The sequence below is a fragment of the Thrips palmi genome, unplaced genomic scaffold (assembly GCF_012932325.1).
Source record: "Thrips palmi isolate BJ-2018 unplaced genomic scaffold, TpBJ-2018v1 HiC_scaffold_10, whole genome shotgun sequence".
Taxonomy (NCBI): Eukaryota; Metazoa; Arthropoda; class Insecta; order Thysanoptera; family Thripidae; genus Thrips; species Thrips palmi.
The window spans coordinates 9,379,640-9,406,021 of record NW_023144621.1 but is presented as its reverse complement, the minus strand read 5'-3'; the positions used below and the strand labels follow the sequence as shown (position 1 = coordinate 9,406,021).

General features: G+C 64.0%; 1 protein-coding gene across 2 annotated transcripts in view; it reads left to right on the top strand.

Moving 5' to 3' along the window:
• Positions 1–661: 661 nt before the first annotated feature.
• LOC117647161 (protein pinocchio) overlaps positions 662–26,382 on the top strand; it is a 46,429-nt gene continuing 20,708 nt past the window's right edge. The window contains exons 1-3 of one of the 2 annotated variants that reach the window (XM_034388744.1): positions 662–984; positions 1,576–1,753; positions 11,486–11,680. In XM_034388744.1, the coding sequence (XP_034244635.1) occupies positions 11,491–11,680 (190 nt within the window). In that variant the 5' untranslated portion in view covers positions 662–984; positions 1,576–1,753; positions 11,486–11,490. Of the gene's footprint in view, positions 985–1,575; positions 1,754–6,918; positions 7,170–11,485; positions 11,681–26,382 lie in introns of those variants that run through there. The other variant, XM_034388734.1, reaches the window with a different exon arrangement.

Below are 26,382 nucleotides of genomic sequence, written 5' to 3'. Positions count from 1 at the left end.
AGCCGGTGCCGCGTCATCGGGTTATTTTATCTTTCTCAATTTGACGCATGTGCACTTCGGATAATTCGATGACTCGACAGACTGATGGCCAAAAAAGTCTTGCAACATTTTTACGGTACTCACTAAATTATGGTCAATCCTGCCGCAATATGATCAAAACTCATAATCTAGGTAATGTTTGCGGATCCAAGCCGAATATGAATCTTGCTTGATTCTGAGCGCTGTCCGTCACCTTCCTCCGTTCCGGTTCCACATTCGCAGTCTGACCGCCAGGATGGCGCCAATTCTCACCTCTCAACCTTCAGTGCGCGCAAAACGTTCGCTAGAGTGAATAACAGTCAGTGCCGGGGGCGCCACAGGTGGTGCTGGTCCTTCTCCTTTGAAAATGTTTGAATCTTGGCGGGAAGTAAGGGGGTGGGCTTGGCGCGCCCAGCGCAGGGCAGCCAACTCCTCAAGTCCAAGTCAGTGGACCTTACCACTTAGTAAGAACGCAAAATAGCACAGGAAATTATTATTACAAAGCATTGAGAGCGTTAAAATAAATAATCTGGAATATAATAAGAGGATGAAACCATTATAATCTGATGATTAGACTTGGTGCACAACGTCCTAGAGTTGGTAGTTCTGTTGACCCTTCCAATCAATAACATGCAACATGGCGTCTTTACGTGGTCTGTTTACACTTGGTTTTATGGACATTTTAATGCATTTACCGGAGATTGAGTCTTGCTCCACCCATTCCGTTTACTCCTCCAAAGTGATTTCAAGTGCATTTTTGAAAAATACTGGCATGACATAGTAATGCAAGCTCTTGGCGAGTCAATGAAAACTGTTCAGTGAGTGGTGTCTGTCACTTAGAATACTATTTCAAAACAGTAAGATTCAATGAAAACTGTTTGAAATAAGATTAATTTATTTTGAAACATGTGCAGCATGTTATGAGTAACGTTATTGTTCGTCGCTTTTCATTCAATACAAACCAGTGTAAGTCGTCTGCTTAGTAGGTTATGGTGTGTTTTTCTTCCTTAGTCTATTTCCTACATTGCTAAAGTGTAATATCTCGGGCACATATAGGAAAACAAATGAATTCTGCTTGCTTGATCTCAAAGTGATGTTTTAGTTCACATGTAAGGTTGCAGATTAACACCGTTACCAGCGCTGCTACTTGTTCTTGTGCATGCGCATGCTTGCATGAACATTTCTTTGAAACTCATTCTCAGTAACATTATTTTCTTTTGCAAGTTTGTATTTTATTTTTTTGATGGGTTCTAAAATATAAAAACTGGTTGGCAATCATGTTCATGAGAAGGCTTCTGTTTTAATATTTTTTACCGTTGTTTGCTGAACTACTGAAAGTTTATCTGATCTTCACGATTATTTTGTAATAGGCTTGAGCTGAGAAAAGAGTCCATTTAACTGTTTGTAGCAGCCATTACTATTCTGTTACCCTCAATTGACCAAATTTTATATTCTATGATAAAAAGTATAAAATTTGAAAATAAGAATTTGTGATTCCTTTTTTTCTTTGCACGTACAATTGAATGAGAAGACTAATCTCTGCTTCATTTTGTCCAGTGTGCTGACACGGGCGTCATGATGGCTGGCGTCGCCACGCCGCGGAGTCTTCTCCAGAGCCGTCTCCAGAGCCCCGCCTGCCCGGAGGTGGCGAGTGGGTGGCAAGGCTGCCTGGGACAAAACTGAGCGTCTGCACCGGCCTCTGGCCGCCTGTGGCGGTGTTGCGTCCGTCGAGCAGGTGAGCGTCGCGCGGCGTCGCGGGGGACGCGAGTCCCTGGCCGTCCCTATAAGTGCACAAGACATAAAAAATAAAATTTTAAAAAAGTTGCACATGCGTTGATTCCGCATAGGCGCGATTCCGCATAGTATTGATCGCGCTTTAAAAGGCGCCGCCTGTCGCGCCCCGGTGCTACTCCCATTAACTTGCTCGTGGCCTCGCGCCTCGCACCGAGTCGCTAATGATCTGCAATTACGGTCACTTAGTTAATTTTCCAAGTCGATGCAGCCGACTGGTCTTCTTTTCGCGCCGCCGGCCTTTTCATTGGGCGGGATGAGTAATCCTCGTGCGGACGGCCTTGGTGACCTCGCGGGGAGAGGGGGGCGGCGACACTGGCAAAACGCCTGGCGGTTCCGTTTCCAGGATGGAGCGCCTCCCCGACGAGCTGCTGCTGCACGTCTTCTCGCTGCTGGACGACGGCGCCACGCTGCTGGACGGGGTGCCGCTGGTGTGCAAGCGCTGGCACGCCGTGTCGCGCGACCCCGAGGCGTGGGCGGGCGTGCGCGTGGACGTGTCCGCGGCGGACCGGCGGGTGCCCGCCGCCATGCGCCAGGCCGCGCGGGTCATGCTGCGCGCGCCCTTCCTCGCCCACGTGCAGACCGACCTCTTCAACGACCCCTTCGTGCAGAGCGCGGTGCGGCGCGGCGCGCTCGTTGTGCGCCACTTCAAGCGCACGCTCAACATGACGTGCGCCGTGTCCGCCGCCGAGCAGCAGGCCCTACTGGAGCTGCTGTACCGCAGCCGCCACCAGCTGCGTGAGGCCGAGATCGAGCTGAGCAGCTGGAGCAGGCAAGGGCGTGGGTTCGAGTCCCGGAGTGGCCGGTCGGACGAATGGTCGGACGCCTTGTGGGTCTGGCTGTGACGCTGTTTGCTGCTTGCAGGCCGCTGGTGGACGCGGCGGGTCGCACCACGCTGGACGTGATCGCCGTGCTGGCCGAGCTGCGGGTGCTGCGCGTGTCCGTGGACCACGACTACCCGTACGCGTCCGAGCTGGCCGGCGCGCTGCCCCGGCTGCGCGTGCTGCACGTGCGCGAGTCGCGCGTGTACACCAAGGACCGCATGCCGCTGCCGCTGCTGCGCGACCTGGTGCTGGGCGCGTCCGCCACTCTCTGCGAGTTCCGCCTGATGCCGCTGTGCGTGGTGGCGCGCCGCCCCGCCGTCGGCGCCGTCCGGGGGGCCTCGGCCGACGAGCTGCTCGCCGCCATGGTCGAGGCGCTGGTGCAGTGCCAGCGGCTGCGGTGCCTGCACGCCGGCGTGCGCTCCGAGGCCTTCGAGGTGGACGACGCCGAGGTGGTGGAGTGCGTGTGCGGCGTGGTGGAGCGCTGCACCGTGCTGCCGCCCTCGCTCACCACCCTCTACGTCGGCGTGCTGTGGACCTGGCGGCCCGACCACAACGTCGAGGTGTCCTACCAGAGCCTGCTGCGCAAGTGCGGCCACCAGCTGGACAGGTTCAAGCGGCAGCGCCCCGGCGTGGACCTGCGCGTGTACGACTACGAGCGCAGCCTGGGCTAGCCCTTCCTCGGGGGTCCGTGACCCGACTAGTGGAGCCGCGCGGTGCCACGCGGGGCCACGGGGGATTCTATTCCGTGGTTGTGCAATCCACGTCCAGCCTCCTGTCTGGTACTGCACAACTACGGAATCCGACGTGGTCTACCTGCGCACTTGTCTTAGTCGGTGGAAGTTACAAGCATTAGAATCAATGACACTGTGCACTTTGTTTAAATTTGTATTTCGGACAGCTGTTCCCTTGTAACTTTCACCGCCTTCAAGGCGCGGCTCCTTCAAACGGTCGACTTGGTCACCGACCCCTGTCCGGGCGGCCGGCCGCGCGGGCGGTTGGCGCAGGTTGGCGGTTCACGAGCTGCCCGCTAATCACAACGTGCGTGCGGCCGGACCGCGGGGCATTTAGCGAAAGCAGAGATGTGCCTAATGATACGCCATTAGTTTGAACTGCGTGATTGAAGGCGTTCTTGGCATGAGTCGCCGCCAGATTAAGGCAGGGCGCGGTTGCTCAACTCGCCGCCTGCCTGCCTGCCTGCCTGCCTGCCCGGCGGCGCCGTGTTTCGGGGCGTGCTGATAGCGCGCGTCACCTTGTCTCAATGGACTCGATAGTCTCGATCGGAGGTGTCTCGGCTTGGCGCGCGGCATGGCGGCGCGCTCTGAGCCCGTCACCGGGAGCCTTGAGAGATTTCAAGTGTTCCCCGCGGACAAGGCGCGGTAATTTCATGTACTGTGTGTGACTAACTGTCTCACGGCTGGCATGAGCACGCGCTTTACCGTACAATTAAGTGCACGCGAAAAATAAATCTAGTCTAGTCTGAGGATCGATTGTGTTACAGTCTATGTTCTGTTGAAATAAAATTGGCAATTTTACGACGGAGTGTTTATCTGACAGTTGTTTGTGAACGACTCCACGCACATCCTGCTGCCTCGCGAGGCGCGCCTCCCCCGCGTGCTGGCCGTGCTGGCCGTGCAGGCCGTCTTGGCCTCGACCCTCGGCCACCCTCCTCCGTCGCGTCTTCCCCGAGCTGCAAATGTCACGACGCCGCCGTGGCCGCGGCCACACCTGCGGTCGCCCGGTCGGCCGCGTGCTAATCCTTCTCGGACACGCACTTGGCGGCGTCCGCGGCGCGCGTCTCAGTCCCGGCGGGGCCCGCGGGGGCCTTGGTGCGACGGAGACGGCGGCGGCACGGAAGCTGGCGGGGGCGGCGTGCTCGGCGGCGTCCCGGCTTGCAGACACGCCACGCCCCGCCACGCCCAGCCCCGTGGGGCCGATCGGCTGACCCGGACGCCACGCGCACGCACGCGCTGGGCACGGCGGCGGCACGCCAGCGCACGATGCGGAAGCAGGCTGGACTGATCGGCATAGCACAACAAGTACAACCACTCGCTCTGCTAGTGTGCTCCCCACGACATGGCCGGTCGTGTTCCCGCGCGGAGCAGCGGTGCGCGGCGGGGCCCTGGGAGCCCTTGCGGCCCCCCGCGTGCTCTCGCCGCCTACATGCATGCCAAAGCACCCCATTTCGTCTAACGCCGGAGGGACTCCAACACAACTACGTAGGGTTGCCCACTTCCGTAAGGCTGCAGGGTCGGGCCGCGCCCTCGCTGGGTGACATCGCGGAGGTACTCGCACGCATTCCATTCCTTTTCGCGACCTCGCCGTGCCGTGCGTGCCGCGTGCCGTGCCTCGCCGAGACGATATTGGCTCTCACTTGGAAGCGGTCAGGCCGGTCGCGCGGCATAGCATAGCTGCAGTCCGGCAGGGCACGGCGGGGCGCAAGGCTTACGTACAAAGCCGCCGCCACGCGGCGCCACGCCCCGCACGTCCAGGGCGCCGAGCTGGCCGTTGCTTAGACTTGGGGGGTCGCACCATCACTGGCGTGCGGAGAGACTTTGTCACTTTTGGGAGTGCTTGCGGTCGTCTGCCGCCGCTAGCAGTGCGCCGTGTGCAGCGGAGCGAGCGTGGCGCTCATGCTTGGCGACGACGGGGCGGGGCGGGGTCACGGCCGTGGCGTGATCCACTCAGCGCCCCGTGCGTGGCGGCGTGGCTAGGGCGGGGCCGCGGGCCGTGACAGCCAGGGTCGCCCGAACTACACGCAGTCTGCGCAGGCCGGGCAGGCCAGGCAGCAGCGCTTGGCTTGCCTGGCTTGCCCGATCGCCGATCAAAACAGCCGCCTGCCTGACCTGCCCGACCCGCCGAGTGTTGTGAGTGTTCCGGGCCCGCCGCGCCGTGCCGCCACACACTGGTTGGGGCCCGCCCTGGCCCGCCCACGCACGTCCGCATCCGCGCCCAATTAGCTGTCCCGCTCTCGTTTCGTTTTGGTTCTCGTTCCGTTCGCGCCGTCAAGCAGAAATCATTTTCCCCACTAAGGTTCCAAGTGGTTCCACCTTCCAAGGCCGAGCTTGGTCCAAGGGGTCGCCCTTGGCTTGGGGTCGGCGCCGTCTGGCTCGTTGTGTTGTCTGCTGCCGCGGACTGGACCGGACTGGACAGGGTTCCCGCGTGCCAGAAGGCGAAACCTCCATCAAAGCTGGCGAGCTAGCTCACGACTCGCTACACCCGACTTGGCGCCCGGCTTACGAGCCACTAAACAGGTCGAAAATACATCCAAAACACACTTCTACGTACTGCTGCCTTGTCAGGAAAGTGTAGCAGCAGGCAGAGCAGGCGCCGACTCGGCCGAGAATGATCCTGCCGCTGAGTCGTGGTTAGCGTCTTAATCTGAACGGTAACGCGCCGCGCCTTCGCCGCGCTGCCGTAACTCAGCCGAGGGTGCCCCCGCCCGGCCCCGCTCCGCGCCACGCGAGGGACTTCCCCCGCGGCGATACTCCATCGCGACGGAGAGACCCCGCGCCGCAGAGCCCGCCGCCGACGCCCTCGCGGCACTACTCCGCGGCGGCGCCGACGGCGATACTCCCCACACGCGGGAAAGAAGAAGAGAAGAACACGGCTGAAGCCGGGGACGTTGTCGGTGTTGTGGTGGTTGGCGCGCGGCGTGAGTTGGGTGGCCTGCCCTCCGGGCGCACCCCGCTGCAGCCCGCTGCCTCGCGTGCCCGGTTGCCATGCGTCAAGTGGAAAGCACACTCGACATCAATTCCCCTCTCTGTTGCACGCACATAGCCCACTGCGCCGCACTGAGGCATCGTCGAGCGCAGAGCCGGGTACTCTCTGTCTCTCTCGCACCCCGACGGAACGCCTCATGAGCGCGAGAAAGACGCAGCAAAAACCCAGTGCGAATGCCAATAACTGGAGCCATGGCTGCGATTTGTTTTAACGCAGGACAGGTGCTAGAGGCGGCCTTCCTCACGGAGAGCACGCTCTAGTCTTGACGTAAAACAGGTGCTCGGAATGCAGTGCCTGCCTCTCGACGTTTCAGCTTGCCTCACGTCACCGCCGGGTACTTTCGGTGCGCAGGTACTACGCGCCCTGCAGGGGGAGAGAGAGATACTTGGCGAGGCGGTGGGAGAGAGACGGGCTGCGGCGCCTCGCTGCTAGCTGCGGCGCTGCGGCAAGCGGCGCGGAGGCGGTGCTAGCTGCTGGCGCGGTGGCGGTGGTGCCGTGCCGGTGGCTCGGCCGGCGCGTTGCTTCCTAGCGCTTCGCCGCTCCGCCGCTTCTGTGTTCTGTCTCTGCCAGTTGGCCGCTGGTCGTCTGGCAATCCGCGAGCTGTCCGCCGCGCGCCGTCCCGCAGCACCCCGAGGAGGCCAAGACCCGCACCGCGCAGGAGGCTGACCGTCAGAGCTCCGCGCATCCAAGGGTCCTCCGGGTCCGATCCGGACGGCGACGCCGGCGACGCGACACCACCCTTTGTTCATCCCGCGGCCTGAGGCGGATCGCACCAGTCGAACGGCGAGCCGACGGCGTGTGGCAGCAAGGCACCAGGTAGGACCTAGGGGTAGGACCTAGGGGTAGGACACCGGCCAGCTGATTCGTCGTTTCGACGCGCTGTCTCTCTCGCACTCCTGCGGTGCGTGCCATGAGTGACGGAGCCACGAAGCGACTCTTCGCGCGAGTGGCCCGGCGTGGCGCCGCGATGCGTCGCGTGGTGCACGACTGCACGACTGCAAGGCGTTTGATGCATTTTGCCGACGCCGGCAGAAACTAAATTTGGAAGTTGGACTTGGCGGGCCGCTCGTCGTATGGCCATGCCGGTAGATTCACCGAGGTAGCCGATGACGCGCGAGGCGGGGCGAGGCGGGGCGCGGTTCGGGGGCGGCGAGCAGTGCGTCTTGGCAGAAAGTAAGCCTAATCTGGACTTTCCCGTCAAGCACGGCAGCGAGGCGAGCGAGGCACTGGAAGCGACAGTCTCTGTGTACTCCGTGATGGTCTTGTTGTTGCTGTCAGTGAAAGTGCTCGGCCCGGGTAACGACCGCAGTGTCCGGGCTAAGAGGCGCCGCCGGCCGAGCGTCCCGGACGACATCCCGGACGACATCCTTGACTCCGGGACTCCCGGCCGGCCGCGGAGAGCTTTGTCTCGTCCAGGAAGGGGTGGGGGAGGTCACGCGGGACAAGACCTTCCCCGCGCTTCCCGCCTCGCAGTACCTCGCGGCGCCACTGCACTGCAGGCCAACGTGCGTGTTGCAGGCCTGCGGTAGCCTGCGGGTGCAGTTGGAGAGTGGTTACGCAGGACCCGCGCCAGGAGGGCTGGCCTAGGCCCTCGTAGCACGGCCCGGCCAGGGCCCGGCAGGCAGATAGCCGGCCACTCATTTGGCCAGCCCGGCCACGCGTGAGAGATTAGATTGGCTGGATGGCGTTTGCGCTTCGAACCGATTTAGACTCGCCTTGACCGTGGCCACGGCCTGGGCCGCCCTGGGCCGGCCTGGCCACACCGCCAGGTGCGCGCGTTATCGGGTCAGCATTCCCCCGCCGCTACTCATCACAGTGCACTGCCTTCCAGCACCCAAGGTGAACAAAAAAGAAGTCCAAATGATCTCAATAATGATTCAAACTGAGCGATTTTTGTGACAATTTGGTCTATTTTGATATCATAGTGACATCATTTGACGCCATTTCGACCTGATTTTGACTTTGTTCTCCTTGCGGTGCCTGCCTACCTTGAAACTGAAGGGGGCGCCCTGCAGGCCTCCCTGCAACCACAGGTGGGCGCCACCTTGCCTTGCCACCGCGGCTTTGCTGGCTTTGGGAAACTGCCTCTGTCCGCCGCCTCGCCACGCCCCGCCCCCACCCCACCCCACCCCGCCGTGCCCGGTGTAAATGACTTGTAAAATCGCGGCACGTGCAGCCTGCCGTATCGCGCCGCCGTCACGTCGCTCTTTTACTGTTGTTGTTTTTGACGAGTGCAACGCGCGGTGCATCGCCACGTGTATTTCTTTTTATTTATCTTATTTTTCCGGGTATACGTACTTCGCGACGCGGCGATGGCAGATGAATGTCCGCTTCGTGACGCCGCTAATGATGTTATGCCATTCCATCAGCACTCAGTAATACTTTGTTGCGGCTGCCGTCTACACCTGAAAAGAAAAAGAAAATCAACCAACACATCAATGAAACGAAATTCTAAAACGATCGAACTAATTCGGTTGGAGTGCGGTTCTCAAACTTCTCTCGGCCCGCATCGACCTCTCCTCGCTAATTTAGTCGTTGACGGCTTTAGGATGAGCCCCGGCGGGCTCGAAATAAGCCGCAGCGACCCGAACCGAGGCTCTCGATCAACGCCGTTCGAGTAGGCAAGGCTGAATTTGTGTTAATCTGAATGTGTCACCTCAGGCACTCACACCCTCCGCGGCGTATCTTATCAGTGACCCGTTGTGTGCTGTGCGATGACCTTGCCTCCAAAGAGAAAAAGGCTAATATCCGCACGTAACTATGGCCGCGTTTTTTGTTATGTTTTGTAAGTTTTGAAATTAGTTTTTTTTTTTTTTTTTTTGCCAAGTTCTGTAGACTTGGCTGCCCAAAGTCTGCAAAATTTGCAACTCTCAAAAATTGATCGACAGACTGGCTTCGGCCTGTACGTGGCAGCTGGTAAGAATCGCGAATGAGTTGTTGACGGTGTTTGTTTCGTCCATTTGATGAGCGATAGAGTTTGTTGTTTGCAAGGGCTGTACGTGCCAGGGCGATAAAGGTGCAGTGGCATGCATTGGGGGGGGCGTGTGCGAGGTGCTCTACGTACGCCGATCGGGAAAAAAATCGCTCTTGCATAAGTGACGGCAGTTTGACCGCAAACAGTGCATCAAACTGCATCGCAATCTTGGCCATTCTCTCCGGCAAACGACTTTCGCGTCAAATTTGCGTAATCGACTCGATGTGCTGCGGCCAGACTTCTTTTCTTTCTCTCTTTGCCACATGGCGTGTTTCTTTTAATCGCGATATACGTTCCCCAACACTGCCGAAACGAAAGAAAGGTTGACAGTTTTGGCCTTGCCGGCCTCGCCAGCCTCGCCAATCGAGCGGGTCTTGATTGTTGGCCCAGGTCCGGGTTAGCGCCGTGGCACGCCGTGGGTAGCGAACCGTTAACAAAACGACTCAACAATCAGGCAAACAGGCGTTATGAATTTCCGCGGCGGAGTGTCTCTGAAAAATGAAAGCAGAAAAAATTAAGAAAACCGGCCGTGGGAACAATGGAAAATCCCGGAACTCCTTTTTTTCCTGTTTCTGCGTTGTTTCTAGCAGTGCTGCGCACTAACGTTGCGATGGGCAGCTTTCGAGGTGTGAAGCTTGGAGCGTGATGCATCCGGATGCAGCACGGATCGACGGGCCTGCTCTCTGAAACGCCGAGGCGGTGGCGGCGCGGGCAGCGCGCGGGGGCGGTCAATAACACTTCACTATTCTTAAACTGAAGCGAGGCGGCGCGGCCGCGCGGACTGTCCGACCTTGGCACTTCCGTGTCGGACGGGAGCCTTTCGCTTAACGACTTTGATGAAAAGTTGAGTAATCTGTTGATGAAGGGTGCGCGGCTGGTTCGATGCTTTCGGCGCGTCGGGTGCAAGTTCAAGCGGCACGGGGCTGGGGCGGCCGGTGGTGGGGGACTGGTGGCACCACGGCTGTTGCCAACGGTCCAGCTCGGCTCCGACCGGCTCAGGAAAGCGTCCAGCAGGTGCAGAGATCCCCGTCGGCGGGAGTGACGGCGCCTCCGGAGCAGAGCCTGGCGGCCCGGAGTCTCTCATGGCGGTCCGTTTTTGGCAGCCGTCGAGTTCGGCCTGCTGGCCACTGGCGGCCACTGCCGGCCACTTCGGCCACCGACAGGGCAAGGTCGTGGTCGCCACGCCAAGCCGGGGGCCCAAGGCGCGAAGGAGCAACAACGCTACAATGAAACTCGGGCCTTTGTCCGGCGTCCCCTACACTGGTCGCTCTCGCGGCACGCGGCCGCGCACGTGGCCTATCTACTCGACTACAAGGATGGCACGGGCTGGCCTCCCTAACTGAAATAATGATTTGCGTCGCGTGTTATCGGCAGTTGCTGCCCATCCCCAACAGCTTGATTCCTGCGTCGCTCTGTCTCTCTCGCACCCCCACGGCGCGCCCCATGAGTGCGAGCGAGAGCGCTCAACGGACTGCGCTCATAGGCGGCGGCAGCGTTTTCGGAGTGTTCTTTTCTTTCCGTCCCGCGAACCACTCGAGCCGCCTGAGCCGCCGTGTCACGTGGATTCGGTTTAATAGACAGCTGTCTCACCCGTTGACACTAACAAGTGTGCGCTGGAGCTCTCGCTCGCGGTTTGCTCGGTTTGCGATGGGCTGCTGTTGTCAGCGGCGGGCAAACACTCGGAAACAGAAGCCTGGTTCTGGCGGAAGACACCCTGAGGTGCCCCTCCCAAGACCTGCCGCCTGAATGCCAAGGATCAGTTTTCGACGCTCTTTGTCTCGCTCGCAACCCGTAGGACTCCCCACGTGAGTGCGAGAGAGACAGAGCGGCGGGACGACCCTTCGGCACGAGACGGTTGGCGACCGGGTTCTTGACCGCGCCGAAAATGTCGGTTTGCACGGCAGCAGCCCGTCCTAGCTTTCGGCCTTTCGAAGGACAAGCGCGTTCCCAGGGCCGTAGACTTTGCACAGTAGGTCGCGCTGGTTCGTCGAGTTCAGTGGATGGATTTTTTCAGGGCGCTTTTTAGTTTTGGCAAGGTTCGCTTGTTAGGACTCGCTTGCGAAATTTGACTCTGCCCGTGTGAGATGGTTTCGTGATAGAGTGGCGGTGAGAACGCGCTGAAAAAGGTCCTAACGCCTCGCCTTTCCTTACTCTGCAGGCACCATGGCGGCGCAGATGGCTTCGTTCACCGACTTCGAGGAGGGCATGATCGCGTTCGACCAGGACGACCCGGACTTCAACGGCAACGCGCCCACCCGGAACCTCAGCTGCAACCTCAACAACAGCTACATCGTGGCGCCAGCGACGTGCCGCTCGTACACCAACGTCGGCGCGGCCATGGGAACCCTTCTCGGTGAGAGTCCGTTCCATTTCAGCAGTTGAATCACAATGTGCGCGCCGTTTGTACGGGTACAAAAAGCAGCGACACTCGTCTTCTTGTTATAAGGCCGTAAGGCGGTTAGTAACCGGGTTTCATTGGTTTACGGCGCGGTTGGACCACGCCACCCGAAGCACGGCTGCCTTGCGGAGACAAGTAGACAAACCTCGGGCGCGGCGCACGGCAGCCTGAATATCAATGAACTGGTCGAACGAGTGAGTGCGTGCGAGCACGCGGCGTGCGCGGACGCCGACGTCAGGCGCTTCCGCGTCCCGCCGAACCGCCGTACACTCGAACAGGTATCAGAAATTTCGGCGAACGCCGGCGGCGCTGCCGTCGCCAGGACCGTACCAGGATGCCGGGAGGCTGTGGCGCCGCCGACCGTGATAGCGGCGACGTCGACGCGCACGTCGGGCGGCACGGCGTCAAGGCAAACTCGCTGAGCCCAGCGCACACCCACGCCACCGCGGTGCGCGCACCAAGGCCCTTATCGCGGAGGAAAACTTGGCGGCTGTCAAAGCGACTCGGATGCCGCCGTAGCACTCTGTCCCTTTCGCTCCCTCTTTCTCTGTCTCTCTCCTGGCCCGAACGCGCGATCGCGACCGCTGGCTGTCGGGAGGTCGGCCGTAGTTCCGATGCGCGTTGACCTTGCCTGCCTTGCCCGCACAGGTTTGGCGCTGCTGACCAGTGTGCCGCCGTGCCGCCACGGAATCAAATTGATGTCACGCCGAGCGTCCCCGGTAATAGCGCGGCTAGGCTAGCCCACGCCGCCGGGGCAGCAGCCGTGCCTAGCCGTGCCTGGCCGCGGGCCCAGTGGCGTAGCTGTCCACGAGGACGCCGTGCTGTTAGGCAGCCCGCCGGCTTGCCTGCGTCCGGGACTGCCTGCCCGCCAGGCGCTTTGGCTCCCATTGGTGGATGTCCTGTCCCCCGCCGCGCCACCGTTGCAAGGGACGCTGCACCGCGGGCTGCGGACGCGAGGGAGGTTGACACCCTTTTTGGCGTCTTGCCGGCCGGCGCGTGCACTGCTCTGGGTCCGTTGGCCCGGTAAGGTGGTCGAGGAGGGGGCGTTCTCCTAGTTACGCGGGCCTCGCTGCGCCCGGCCGCGCCCGCTCGGCCCGGCCCGTGACTGCACTTGACAACATCCTGGCCGATTCTGGGCGATGACGCCAGGGTAAGGACCTCGCGGCGCCTTGCGGTGCGGTGACCGGAGAGCCGCGAGGAAGTGCTGGCGGCACGGCCGGCACGGGACGTCCGCCGCTGCGCCGCACCGCGCAGTGCTGACGGTGCCGACGAGGCCATCCCGTAAATATTGATTCGCTTCGACTGCGCGGCGCGCGGCCCTTGGTCGCGGATGGATGCGAGGACTCCACGGTCTCGGACCTCTGCCTCCGTCGTAGTTGCCACGGTCGTCGTCGTCGTCCTGGTCCCCAGACGGAGCCCCGCCCGTGCGGTGCGCACAATGCGACGGCTTCCACGGGTTCCCACGACACCACGCCGCGGGCTTCGTTGACCGCGAGCAGCACGCCGCTCGTGGGCACTAAGTTTGCATTTCAAAGGCATGCAGGCCACGCCCTGGCCACGCGGCGTGATCGGCCGCCCACGCCAGCACCTCGTCAAACTCAGCAGCACGGCGGTGGGCTGGTCGGCTGGCGCTGAAGACCGGGCGAAGGTTTTGGACTTGATGATTGAGAACGTGACACCCCGACAGGAGCGCCGAGGGCGGCCGAGGGCCCCGGACACCCAATCTAGCACCTGACCTTGCACAACGCACGCAAAGCCACGCGAACGCGAAACTCGATGTGAAAATGAATGACAGACACCTGCGTGCTGCGCGGCGGGCGGTGCCCAGGCCGCCCAGGCGGTGCCCGAGCGGTGCCCAGGCGGTGCCGCCGGCGCGCTGGCTCGGGCTGCGGGGACGCCCCGCCTCGTCGGGCAGGTGGACAGAGGGCGCGCCGCGTCTACCAGGAGCGCAAACTGCCAAGGAGGTGGCTCGCCGCTCGCCGCTCGCCGGGCCCGACCAGGCGACCCTAGTGCCCGTGCGGACCTCTCGCCTCTCACCACTCCTCTCACTGGCCGGCGCGCCGCAACGCGCCGCACCGCGCCACGCGGCCCCACCGCCAGCGGAACACCGGGCGGCTATTGGTGCGCGAGGTGCGCGCCGAGGCGCGGGAAGGGGAGGGGAGGGAAGGGGTATTCTTTTTATTTCTGGCGGAACGAAGCAGGCCGGCGGAGGCGTCGGCACGCTCTTTTAGCAGGATGTAGTTTCTTTCGGTAATCAGTGCGGTTTATTTTTTGCCGTCGAGTTATTCAAAGAAGTGCACGTCGTTTTGCGGCGAGTGCTAACCAAGACTGACGTCGGGCGCCCCGCGTTGTTGGCGGTGTCAAGCCGTCAAACGGAGCGACATGACGCGACATGCGATACGCCGGCCCGCCACTCGACGTGTGCACTGCACTGTGGCCAGTCTGTGCCCATCCACTCAATTTGCCTCGAGGGGTCAAACCGCAAGAGCAATTTGATTAGGCGGGGCGCGAGGTGGGGCCGGCCGGCCACAGCAAGCCACTCACCACGCAACCCCGCGGGCCACACCGCGGCGCGGACGGGGCATCGCCAGCGCTGCCGGCCAGCGCCGCTGCGCCGTGGAGGCAGACAGCCCAACCGCCACCCGGCGGGCTTTGCCAGCTTCGCGCCGCGGCCGCTAGATGGCGGCACGATGGCGGTCTGAGCGACAGCCGTGCCGCGGTCGCCGCGGTCCGCGGTTGGGCCCGTCCGCCGACAGGGGGCGCCCGCGCCGCGATTCGGAGCGCGCAACGCCGCGCGACCTTCACCTCGAAGCTGTTGTGTGTGTCCGACAGAGAAAGGCAGATACGGAGCGGCTTTTCTGTACAGTACTGTACAGTACCTTGGCAAATGATCAAAGAAAGATGAGTAAGCAGGTCGAGACCATTATCCTCCCTGATCCTCTCGGCGGCCGCGCGGCTCCCTCGACGCCCTTTCTCCGGTTGCGACTTTCGCGGTGCTTCGCCGTTTCACCCACCGGCCCCGAAGCACCGCGAAGCACCACGCCGCTGTCGACGCCGTCGTTGTGGTGATAAAGTCGGTGCGCCATCCTCGAGGAAATGAAGCGATTCATTACGCGGGTCAACGTACAGCGTGCAGGGGCACGGCGGCACGGCGTACTCGAGGTGCAGCGCGGCACCTGGCTGCCTGGCTGCCTGCCTGGCCGGCCGCGGGCGGCGACCCTTGCCGGCGTGGCGCACCACGCGCCGCCCGCAGCCGGCACCGCCAGCAGGCTGATTCCGAGAGTCATTTTCGTCGGCCTGTCTCTCTCGCACCTTGAACGGAACGCCCTGTGAGAGCGAGAGGGATTGGACGACTGTGGCCGCAGCGAGCAGGAAATGACATCGGTACGGCGCGGCGGGAGGCAATGCCCCTGCGCCGCCTTGCGCCGCCTTGCGCCCTTGCGCCGCCTTGCGCCCTGCGGACTGGACGCGAGCCACGCCCCGCCGCGCCCGCTCTCGCGCACGCCTTTTTAGGGTCGTTAGAGTGTCGTCGGGCTGGGGATCGTCTTTTGGGCGGCGAGATCATTCCTGGACGACGTGCCTTGACGGCGTGCTCCGACGGCCGCCCTTCTGCGCCACGGGGGCCCTGTCCTGGCTGCTAACCCTAGCCCCGTGCCGGCTGCTTCCAGGGCCTGCCGTTCGAGACGTGAGTTCCTGGTCCGGGGGCGGGGCGGGGCGGGGCGGGGCGGTAGAGGGTGAAAAGGGAGAGGCCTTTGGCGCCCACGCTCTGCGCTCTGCACCACGGCACGCCCCTCAGCCAGCAGTGCGGCGTGCGGCGCGTGCTGCAGAATCGGCCACGGCGCCACGGCGGTGAGGTACTGAATGAAGTACTTCTGGAACTGCCGTGGGCGTCGTGGCAGGCGCGGCTCGTGGCGGCGCATGGCGGTGCATGGCGGTGCATGGCGCGTGGTTGAATCGAATGCGCCCGTGGCGTGTCCCTCGCGGTCCTTGTCAGATCGTACAATTCAGGCCGTGCTCCCTCGACGCGCCAGAATGCTTTTGATGCCTTTTCTACGGAGTGCGATTTCCCGCCTTAGTTTAAGGGCAGCAGTCTGGTCGCAAAGTTGGTCAAAACGGTAACACATGCGTAGAAATCGTGATTTGCGGCCACTGCTTTCAATCGAAGCCGGGATCTTACTCTCTGTCTTTGTCTCCCTCTTTGGTACTCTCGCTCGCTCTCTCTGCTTGCCCCACGCGTCCCGGCCCCTGTACCCCGCGGCCCCTCGCGGCCCTTCGCGGCCCGGCCGGCACCGTTCGCGCCTCGCCGGTCGATTCCTCGGTGATGACGTGCCAACGGCAGCCTACGGCAGCCTACAGCAGCCGACTGCGGGGAGGGTACGTCACGACCGTGCGCCGGGTCGGGCCGGTGCGCCACCCACTCGGCCCGGCCCACCCCATGGACCACGGACCGCGGTCCATACGGCGCGCGGGCGGGCGGGCAGGCAGGGGCGACGCCCGGAGTGGACCGCGTTCTCTGGGCCCCGCTTTGGGCCGTCTAAATTTAATTCGCACAGAGTGAGTGCGCGGGCCGCAGGGCCGCAGGCAGGCCCGAGCAGGAAAAAAGGCAGCGCTGATGACGCGACGCTCGACCTTGCCTCGTCGCTGCAGGCTCATTCCGAACAGTGTTTTCGTCGCTCCGTCTCTCTCGCTCTCATCGGGGTAGGGGTGCGAGAGAGAGTGAGGAGGGAGTCTGCCGGCGCCGGCGGCGGGCCGCCCCAAACCTGACGTAACCGTGACACCCCCGTCGTGACCTGCCTGTGCCCGTGACCCGCTTGCGCTCGTCCGCGCCAAGCGGCGAGAGGCGCCACCCCCTGGGTGCCCGGGGCCCGGGGCCTCGCCAGCCTCGGGCAAGGGGGCCGCCCCCGGCCGCCCCGCAGTGGGCAGGGGCAGGTCTGTTTTAGCGAACCTCTCATCTCTGGACTCGTTTCGGGCTCTGCCCATTCCCGCTCTTTAATTATGGACTCCTCGTTCGCGGGGCAGTCCACTGGTTACTTACAATTTCAAGATTGATTCGAATGAGGGAGCCCGAGCTCAAAAAGCGTCCGTCGTCTGAGTCGGTCCTAACTGGGGCAGCTGCACGGCGTGACCCAGAGACACCCTTTGGCGCGCTTTAGCGCTGTGTTATGGTATGGTTCGCGGCTTGGCGGTTTACAGCCGCGCCTCGGCGAGTGACTCACTCCCAGGAATCGGACTGGCGGCTGAGGAGGAAAGCGTCTGCTTGGTTTATCACTGCTTTCTGCGAAGCCAGCGCGCCGCGCGCCGCAGTTCCTCCTCGGACCGAAACAAACATTGCGCGCCCCCACGCCGCGCCGCCACGCCGCGCTGTGTTTTGACGCGGGGAAGGCCCGCGCCTAGGACGCGGCGCGGAGCCGCGGAGCAGCCTCGATACTGCGCGCTGCGCGACATGGCGCCTGATGAAGGCACTCTGTTGGGTGACGCCCACGTGTTTTCCAGAAGCGGGTACCCGGCCAAGTGACGCGAACCCGCGACCCCGACGAACCGGTTCGTCCCGGCCCGAGCCGCGGCTGCGCTGCGCGTTGGCGGCGGTGGACCGCGCCACAGTGCCGCAGCGCCGGATAACCCTGGACGACGCCGTGCTGCGCCGTGCTGCGCCGCGCTGCTGGCCTTCTCGTTGTCGCCTGACCCTTGAGGCGCCCGCCGCCTACGGCCCGGTCTACGGCGCACTCCGGCAGGGCAGACAGGCGCAGACAGGCCAGGGTGGTAGATTACGATCAATTGGCGCCGCGGCTCCAATCAAGAGAAATTTCTCGAGCCTCGCGCCTCGAGCCGCCAAGCACTGCCAAGTAGTACCCATGTGACCATGCAGCAATTGGAGGCGTCAGTCTCTCTCGCACACTGGCAGAGAGAGAGAGCACTGTCGTGACGCATCACGCCCTTTAGTCCTTCGCCACGCCACGTCGCAACGCGTCGCGAGCCCCACGTGTGGCCCTTCGCACAGTGGGCGAGGGGACTGGTGGAGGCGGACAAAATTCTAGACGCGTTTTGAGCTCCAGAGTCGCTAATCAGGACTCGAACCGAACGTGTGACCCCGCCAATTGATTCCTCGTCCAGAGAGCAGTCCATTGGTGGGGTCACACGTTCGATTCGAGTCCAAGTTAGCGACTCTGGAGCTTAAAACACGGCTAGAGTTTTGGCCGCCTGCGCCGGTCTTCTGGCCCACTGTTGTTTCGTCGGGAGAGGATTTCGGCCCGACCGGCCTTGGGCCTCGGCGGCGAGCTGCCCTCGGCTGCCCTTTGCTCTCTGGGTTCACTGACAGACAGCCCTTCGGTATTGACTCCCCCGCTGGCCGGCCGCGGGGGCAGCAGCTGTACCACGGCTTTTCTCTCCCCGAGAGCACGGCTTTGATTGGGGCCAGTCGGTTCGGATTTGCTGGCGGATTTGCTGGTTAGTTTGGTGTGTGCTGCTGGCGCTGCCGGTGGGGTGGCTTTGGGATCGGCCGGTTCGCCGGAGCCATCCATCAAGAAGAGGACCTCCTGTGAATAACCTCCCGCAAGGTGGGCGACTCAGCCGCCACAATACGAGGGTCGACGAGGGCTTTGGCCGTTATGAGACTCGTGGGCACCGCGGGGCGGGGCGGGGCGGGGCGGGGCCGCGCTAGGGCGGCCAGAGGGCGTACGTGGGGGACGCTGACGCCTCGCGCGCTTCGCGTGGGAGACGGTCCAGCCTGCCTACACGGCTGCGGCTACGAGACGGGGCAAGACGTGGAGATACATGCAGACGGGACGGACGGCGCCTTTCTGCGCGCAAATACGGAAGAGCGAGGACGTGCACTGTAGGCGGTGGCGCTGTATGGCAAGCACGGCAAGCATGGCAAGGCACCCCGAGGCTGGCTGCGCACTTCCGGTTCCGGGTCCGGAGATCGGCTAGCGGTCGGGGTGCTCTGCTGAGTGAATAGACGCAGTGCGGCCGTCGCCCTGTCCTTCTCGCACCTACCAGGGACGTTCTATGGGTGCGAGAGAGAGGGAAGGAGGCCTCTCGCGGAGTCAGTCTGCTGTGGGGGATGGAAGGGCGTGCCGCCATTAATAGGGTCCTGTCGGGGTGCGGTCCTGCTTCCTCCTTCCTCCCGCTTCCGCATTGGTTGCCACCCGTCGGTAATGGAGGAGCGCTCTCTCTCTCTCTCTCTCTCTCTCTCTCTCTCTCTCTCTCTCTCTCTCTCTCTCTCTCTCTCTCTCTCTCTCTCTCTCTCTCTCTCTCTCTCTCTCGCTCCCTCCGGAGCCCTTTCGCCCTTTCCGCTCGCAGGACTCTGGAGGCACCTCGCGTCCCCCGGCTTGACACATTCGATATTGCGCGGCGAGATGGCCTGCCCGCCGGCCTGGCCGTCTCCCTGCGTGCAGCCGGGCGGGCGGGGCGCGCAGGCCTGGGCGGGGCGGGCGAGGCCCCCGGGGTGAACGCCCCCGCCGCCCTTATGAACCGCCGCGACCCCCGCCGCCGTCCCGCCACCGTTACTGCGGCACTGATCGCGTTACAACGACGCCACGAGTAACTACTCCGAGAGGGGTGGCTGGCTGGCGGCTGGCGACCTTTTGCGGGGACGCGAGGGCGAGGCTTGAGACGCCACACGGAGGAAGGGAGCGAGGGACCCAAAGGTTGCCCGCCCCGCCCCACCCCGCCCCGCCCCGCTGCGTTCGAACTGGGGCACGCGGAGGAAAACCGAACCGCGTCGATAACGAGGAGGTGGAGCGGAGATAGCCGGTGGGCGACGGTCATCTAAATGTGTATGTCCGACGACGTCCCCCGGCCTGCCGGCCGTTTCGGTGGGAGTTTCCCATCGGCCTGCTTTCGGACGCGCGGGCAGACCTTTCCACACTCTCGGGGACACTCACACACACTTACACTTGAGCGTAAAGCGCGTCCAGCCCACGCACTCACACACACGCATCCTCGCGCGCGTTGACACTCGGCACGCTGGCGCTAGCTGGCGCGTGGCCAAGTCCGTTGTGCCATTGAGCGCGTGAGGGTAAAACGGCTCTGAAATGAAATCGGGGGCGGTGTTGGTGCGAGGCAGCCGAGGCAGCGCGAGGCGTGTGAATGGACTTGCCAGGACGATGCCTCGCGCTTCCTGGACCCTCATGGCGGCGCTTGACTTGACGCCCGGCGACACCCCTGCCGTGTGCTCTGCCGTGGAGCCGTGTGTGTGCGCGTGCGAGTGTATAAACACGAGATTATGACGCTCGGTGACCTCGGCAGTTTCTCCTTTGTTTTGCCCGCGCTTGTCCGTGTGTGTGTGTGCGTGTGTGTTCGCGCACGGCCCGCCTTGACACCCAGTGCTTGAGTACGCGCGCTTGGCGGCGACCTCATTACGTCGTGACGCAGCCAGCCGGCCAGCCAGCCAAGCGCCATAGCCTTGTGCCGATAATTGCCAAAATAAAGGCCGAATCGAAAGCAAACGGCGCCACTGGACGGGGAAAGGGAGGGGGAGTCTCTGTGCTGCGTGGCTGCGCGCCCCACCTCATTAGCATGAGCGGTTTTAATTCGGCCCGCTGGTCGCTGTGGTCGCTGGTCCGCACTGACCCCACCCAACCTGCCGCCGCATCGGTCCGTCGTTGCCTGGCCAGACCGAGCCCCGCCGCGAGGCTAGGCGAGGCGAGGCTACTAGCCCCGTCACTTGAACCGACGCAAACGGGGCGCCGAAAGCAATGATGTCGCGGACGGGCGGCGGGGCGGGGCGGGGCACCGTGAGCGAAGTGCGCGCCGTGCGCCGTGCGCGCGGCGATGAAAAACCGGAGCAAAACAAAGGGGTCATGAATGGAGCAGGCGGAGCAGGCGAAGCAGGCTCGGAATATTTCTACATGGGTTAGAAACGTGGTTCCCTTGGACCCTTGGACTCGGCGGCCCTTCCCTTCCCCGCCCTGGCTGGCCGGTCGGCCTGCCCGTCGCGCGTCGGCGAGCCACGCGGGTCCCGCGAGGCGAGGGGAGGCGAGGCGCGGTCCCGATGCGGGGGTCCCGGGGGAACGCCGGGGCCGCAGGGGGTCGCCCCAATGTATGCACGTCCATTCAAATGGGCCGGTATGCACACGCCGACGTCTGGGCCGTCTGGGCCGTCTAGCCACTGCGTAGAATTGGCAGCGGCGCGTTGAGCACCGCGGAGCACGTCTAGCGGGTAGCGTTAGCGCGTTAGCAACCGGGGAGGTCGAGTCAAAAGTGCGTTGTGCATTCTGTCGGGAGTGTCGCGCCACTCGCGCCGCACCTTGGCCACGATGTGTGCCTTGGTGTGGCGCACGTCCCGCCCCGCCCCACCCCGCCCCGCCTCGCCCCGCCTCGCCCCGCCTCGCCGCTGCCCCCGATCCAATATTTACAACCCGTCAGCCCCGGCGCCTTGGCCGACACCACCGCCACGGGCCGTCGGGGGAATTGATGTGCGATGTGGGAACCGCGACGTCGATTAGACACTTCCTGTCCTGGGCGAGTCCACGCGTGCCCGAGCACGCCAAGCGCACCGCCACGCCCACGGCGGCACCGCGGCGCCTCACCCAGGCACTGCAGTGTAGGGCCTGGCCAGAGTCGACGACGAACTGCACCTTGCAGCCCGCCGGGGAAACCAGGCTCGCGGTGGAAAGTGTGCACACACACGGGTTGCGGCAGCACGGCTGCTTTCATCACGGCCAGGCGCATCTCCGGCAGCGCGGCCAGCACGGCCAGTGCCGCCTGCAGCGCTGCGCCGACAAACGGAAGCACTCGGCCGCGTTGCGCCGCGCGGCCTGCCTGACGGCCTGCCTGGCCTGCAGCAGTAAAGCCCTGTGCCATGTACTACTCCAGCGGGGGTGGGCTGGGGCGGCCCAGGCCAGCCCCCGCCCGCGGACCCCTGGGAAGCGGGGCCATTCCGAAGAGTCGTTTTGGCGCTGTCTCTCCCGCCTGTTGCCCCAAGAGTGCGACAGAGACAGAACATACTCTTCGGAATCGGCCTGCTGGGAAGCAGGCGAGGCAGGCCGACCGGCAGGACCGCGCGTCACAGCGTATTACGGCCAGAGCAATACCCTGAGTGCCCCCTGACCCCGCCTGGCTGGCCCTACCTGGCCGCCTGCAACCTGCGGCTCTCTTTCCGTAGATTGCCTGGCGACGTACTGGCGGGGCGGGGCGTGGGGCCCGGCCCCGGCCAACGGAAATGCCGCCCCGCCCCGCCCCGCCCCGCCCCGCCCCGCGCGTACACGGCGCGAATTGGATTAGCGCAGCGCGCACGTCCCGTCGTCCCGTTCGATGTTCGATCGGTCGGCCGGTCGCCTCCACGCCGCCTCCGAGTGGCTTTGGCTTGTGCGCGGCCTGCCTCTGCTGGGCAGTGCCTGCGTCAAGGGCCCTGCCCGGCCCTGCCCGGCCCTGCCCGCACGTCAACCTTGCCTTACAGTGGCCAGTGGGCGTTAGTTTGCAAATCTGGGCGCGCGGCCACGTCGCGGGGCCAGTCGCGGGGCGCGGGGTCGGCCAGCCGGACGCGACCCATTCTGAATTTCTGAGAGGCATGGCGGAAAGCTACTCGGGGTCGCCTGCTGCTGTAGTGCTGTCCGTTACGACGGCTACAAAAAGGAGTCCTCTCCTTAAGGCCCGTTTTGCGAGTCCTTCCCCCGCCCCGCCGCGTGGCCGCCGTCTCCGCACGGCTCGATGGCCTATTTTCGTGGCTGCAGCTGGCCGCACGCACGCAGCGCAGCTACGCGTCGCCCTGGCCGTCCTGGCTAGTGCGCAGTAGTGCGCAGTGGACAGCATGACGGCAAGCGGGCAGAAGGCCGCCGGGACGGTGTTGCCCCTGCATGCTGCTTTCGGCTGGCCGAGTCGGGCCGAGCAGCCGCCAGATTGCTAATCAGAGAGTGGCAGTGGCGAGGATAGCACCTCGAGGATAAGTCCCCCTTTCCGGGGTGGCCGGGAAATCACTCGAAAGTCGGAAGTGGTCGTTGGTCGTCAAGCTTCGACGGCGATGTCCGGCCGTGTCGCATCGTGGCGGATGTTCGATGTTCGCGCGGCCCCTCCCTGCCGATGGCCAGATAGCCCACCTGTAGCTTCGCTTGGCTGTGAGCCCCGCTGCGTCTATTAGGCTTCTGTGGCGCTTCCCCGCCCCTCGGCCGCCCCGCCGTGCCCCTGCCACGCGTGAGAAGTAGGTCAGCTGGAGCTGCTGCGCCACAGCCCGCCTCGCCACGCGCCACGCGCCGCGAACGCGAAAACAGGAGGGGTGCTGCTTGCCGCTTCGACTGCCAAACAAGCCGGAAATTGGTGGATCCTGGCGGATCGGTCCCCGCTGTCACCGCTGTCGCCGCTGTCGTCGTGATCGGCGGCCGAGGTGGTGGCGCGGAGCGAAACCCGCTGCCGGCCGTGGCGGAGCGGCGGAGCGGCGGAGCGGTCCCCTTGTGCAAGGTCGCCATCGGCAGGCGGCGAGATAGAGTTTCATGGCGTAACATTCGAATCCGGCGCCATTTCTGGAAGGAGGAGGCGCCTGGCCGCTTCGCTCCGACCCGCTTTGTACCGGGTACCGGCGTGGTGCCGCCCACTGGGTCACGCGGCGCACGAGCAGACGCGGCAGACGCGCCGCACGCCCGCCGTCAAGTTTGGCCGTCACGTGCCTCGGCCCGTGCCGTCCCGCGGACCACCACCCCGGCCAGGCCCGGCTTGGCCGCCCTCTCGATACTCGCTGACTCGGCGTGGCGGCCGCACGGAAGTCGCGGAAGTCGCACGGTCCGCCGCGCGGACGCGATCACCGACAACGCCGCGGCCAGGCGCCCACCCGTGCCCATGGCTACCGCCAGAAAAACGCTCCATTACCCATGTTTTCGGGGCAAATTGGTCGTGCTTGTCGCCGCGGCGGTCGCGGCGGTCGCCAGGGCGCCTGCCGGACGCCGCGTAGGCCGCCCGCTCCGCACGGCCGCGTTGCGGCTCTCCTAGTTGCCTATGCTGCAGGGGCGCGGCGTTGTGTAAGCTTCGCATGAGTCTGCCAAGGTCAAACAATGACGGCTTTTTACGGCATTTTGTTCGCTTGCTGCCTGCCTGGCTGCTCGGGCGGGGCGCTACGGCCTGACGCCCTCGTTAGACGGCGCCAGGTAGCCGCCGGGCCGGCGCGCGCCCGCGGGGCCGAGTTATTAAATTGGCCGAAATGTTTCCATGCGGACGGCGGGCCGCCGAGCCGATGTCCGCTGCGCGGTGATGAGTGGAAAGTAATTGGCGGGGCGCGGGCCGAGGCTTCGATGAGGCACCGCCTTGGGCACCGCCCCCGAGCGTCACGCGGGGTAATAACAGTGGGGCTGCCTTCCTTTGTGGGGCGCCGTAGGTGCGTAGCGTGGCGCCCCGTCTGGCATATAGGGCCCTATTTATAGTGGCTTGATCACGGTGGGGCGCAGGCTTTGGCGCCACCCCGACCCACGCCACCCCGCCCCGCGCCGCGGCCGGGCCGTGTCTAGGTAGCGACCCACATACCGACTGGCTGCACTGGGCTCGACTGGGCCCCCCTGCGCGCATTGGTCGGCCCGGGCCAAATCCATCACGCCACCTCTGGCAAGGTGACTTGTCCAGGATGCCGCCATGCCATGCCGCCCCCTCGCCTTCCTGCCCTCCTCGTGTTCGCCTTCGCCCGGACTGCCCTCTGCGCCGGATCGTACCTCGTGCCTGGCCGTGCCTGGCCGTGCCTGGCGCCGCAGGGCTGGCCTGTACCAGTGCGCGCTGGTGCGCGCGCCTCGCCGTCGCCACCGTGCCGCGGGGACGCGGCTTGCACATGAGCCGCATTGATTGGCTGCCGTGCACGGCGTGGGCTGCACCGGGACTGCCTCGCTCTGGGTTTGGGGTTGCCGACGGCGAGCGCAAACAAGACGCCGCCTCCGGGGTGCATGACGTCGGCAACACGTGGGGCTGCGGGCTGCTGCCGAGAGGACTGCGTTCGTTGCTCTGTCTCTCTCGCACTGACGGGGCGTCCCGTAAGCGTGCGAGAGAGACACAGCGACGAAAGCACTGTTCGGAATGAGCCTGCGCTCCACTAGCTGCACTGCACCGTAATCGCACGCGGAATGCCGTCCACCTTGGCGACACCCGCGGCCCCCCGCCCACCTCCCCTCGCCGCCGCGCCTGGCGAGCGCCGCGCCGCGCCGTCGCCGTTGTCTTGAAGGGCTCCCCGACGCGGCGCTGCACTGCAAGCTTGCTGCAAGCCAGCTCCGCGTCACGCGTCGAGAAACAAAACGGACTCGGGGACGCGAGATGCAGGTCGGCGTCAGAGCGCCGCCGCCAATTAGAAGACTTTTCCCGCCGGCGGCACGGCACGGCGCGTCGCGTCGGGACGTCGCCGTCGTCGAAGAAATTGGCTAATTGAAGAGGACCTGATTGATGTCGCCCGGCGCGTCCTCGGCCCCACGGACCGTGACGCGACGCGGCGCGGCGGGCCGACGGACAGCCCGAGGGACTTCCCTGCCGCCGTGCCGCCGTGCCGCCGTGCCCTCGCGCCGTTTATCTTGGGGCCCACGAGAGCGTGTCGGTCTCGGGGACGCGCCACTGGCCTGCTTATGATTTGTTGTGTCTGCGGGGACGGTTCGTTTTCTGCCCCGCGTTGTGTTGACGCGCCCAGGACGCGCCCAGGACGACCCCACTCGCACTTTGCGCCATGTCGGCCGTGTCGCCGTGTCAGCCCCAGCTATTTGTGGATGGGAGGGGGAATGGTGCTTTGACCATTTGTTACACACACCACTTCCAAAAAGATGGCACTGGTTGAAGCACGTGTCCGTAGTTGTGTGCAAATTAAGACGGCCAATGCACTCTTCTCTCTGTCGCACTCATGAGGCTCTCCATGAGGGTGCGAGCGCCGGCTGCCGCCACCTCGGTCTGCCCGGCTCGGCGGCGTGGTGCGCGTGGTGCGTCCCTGCGTCGGCGCGGTGCGAGTCCCGGGTACAGTAGTGTAATGAGCCCCACGCGTCCGGTCGGGCAGCGTGGCGGTGCTGCAGACTGATTCCGAGAGTCGTTTTCGTCGCTCTGCCTCTCTCGCACCTGTACCGGGACGCCCCATGAGTGCGAGAGAGACAGAGCGACGAAAGCGACTCTCGGAATCGGTCTGCTGGCGAGCCTCGGGACCGAGGGGCGGCCATGCGGCCAGTCGATGCCTACTATTACTCCACTCGACTCAATTCCGGGTCGTTTGCTGAGGCGTTGCCCCGACTGCCCTGGCCAGGCCCTGGCGGCCCTGGCTGCCTCGGCGTCGGCGCTGACCCGACCCGCGCCCGCGCCCCGTTGTCTCTGCGCACTTTGATGGCTTGCCCTGAGGACACTAGCTTGCCCGGGCGCACTGCTCGCTGCAAGTCCCCGGCAGGCTGGACGACACCGGGCCGAGCCGGGTGTGTTTCTCTCGAGAAATCGCTTCGCCGGTGGCGACTCGGCAGAGAGGCGCGGCGGAGAGCGACGCCAAACTTGTCATACCAGAGAGGTTCGTTCGAAGACCACGCAACGGCTCGTTTCTTCTTCGACGTCTTTCTTTTTGCGAGTGTGTTCGCGTGTCTAAGCGCGCGCCGGATGGTGGCTCATGGCACTCATGGCAGCGCGCACCAGATGAAACCGGACCACTGCAAAGTGCACTTTACGCCCGGCGTTCTGCCGAGTCCCGCGGCGTCCCGCACGCGTGGCGTGGCGTCGCACAGTGGGCCACAAGCGGG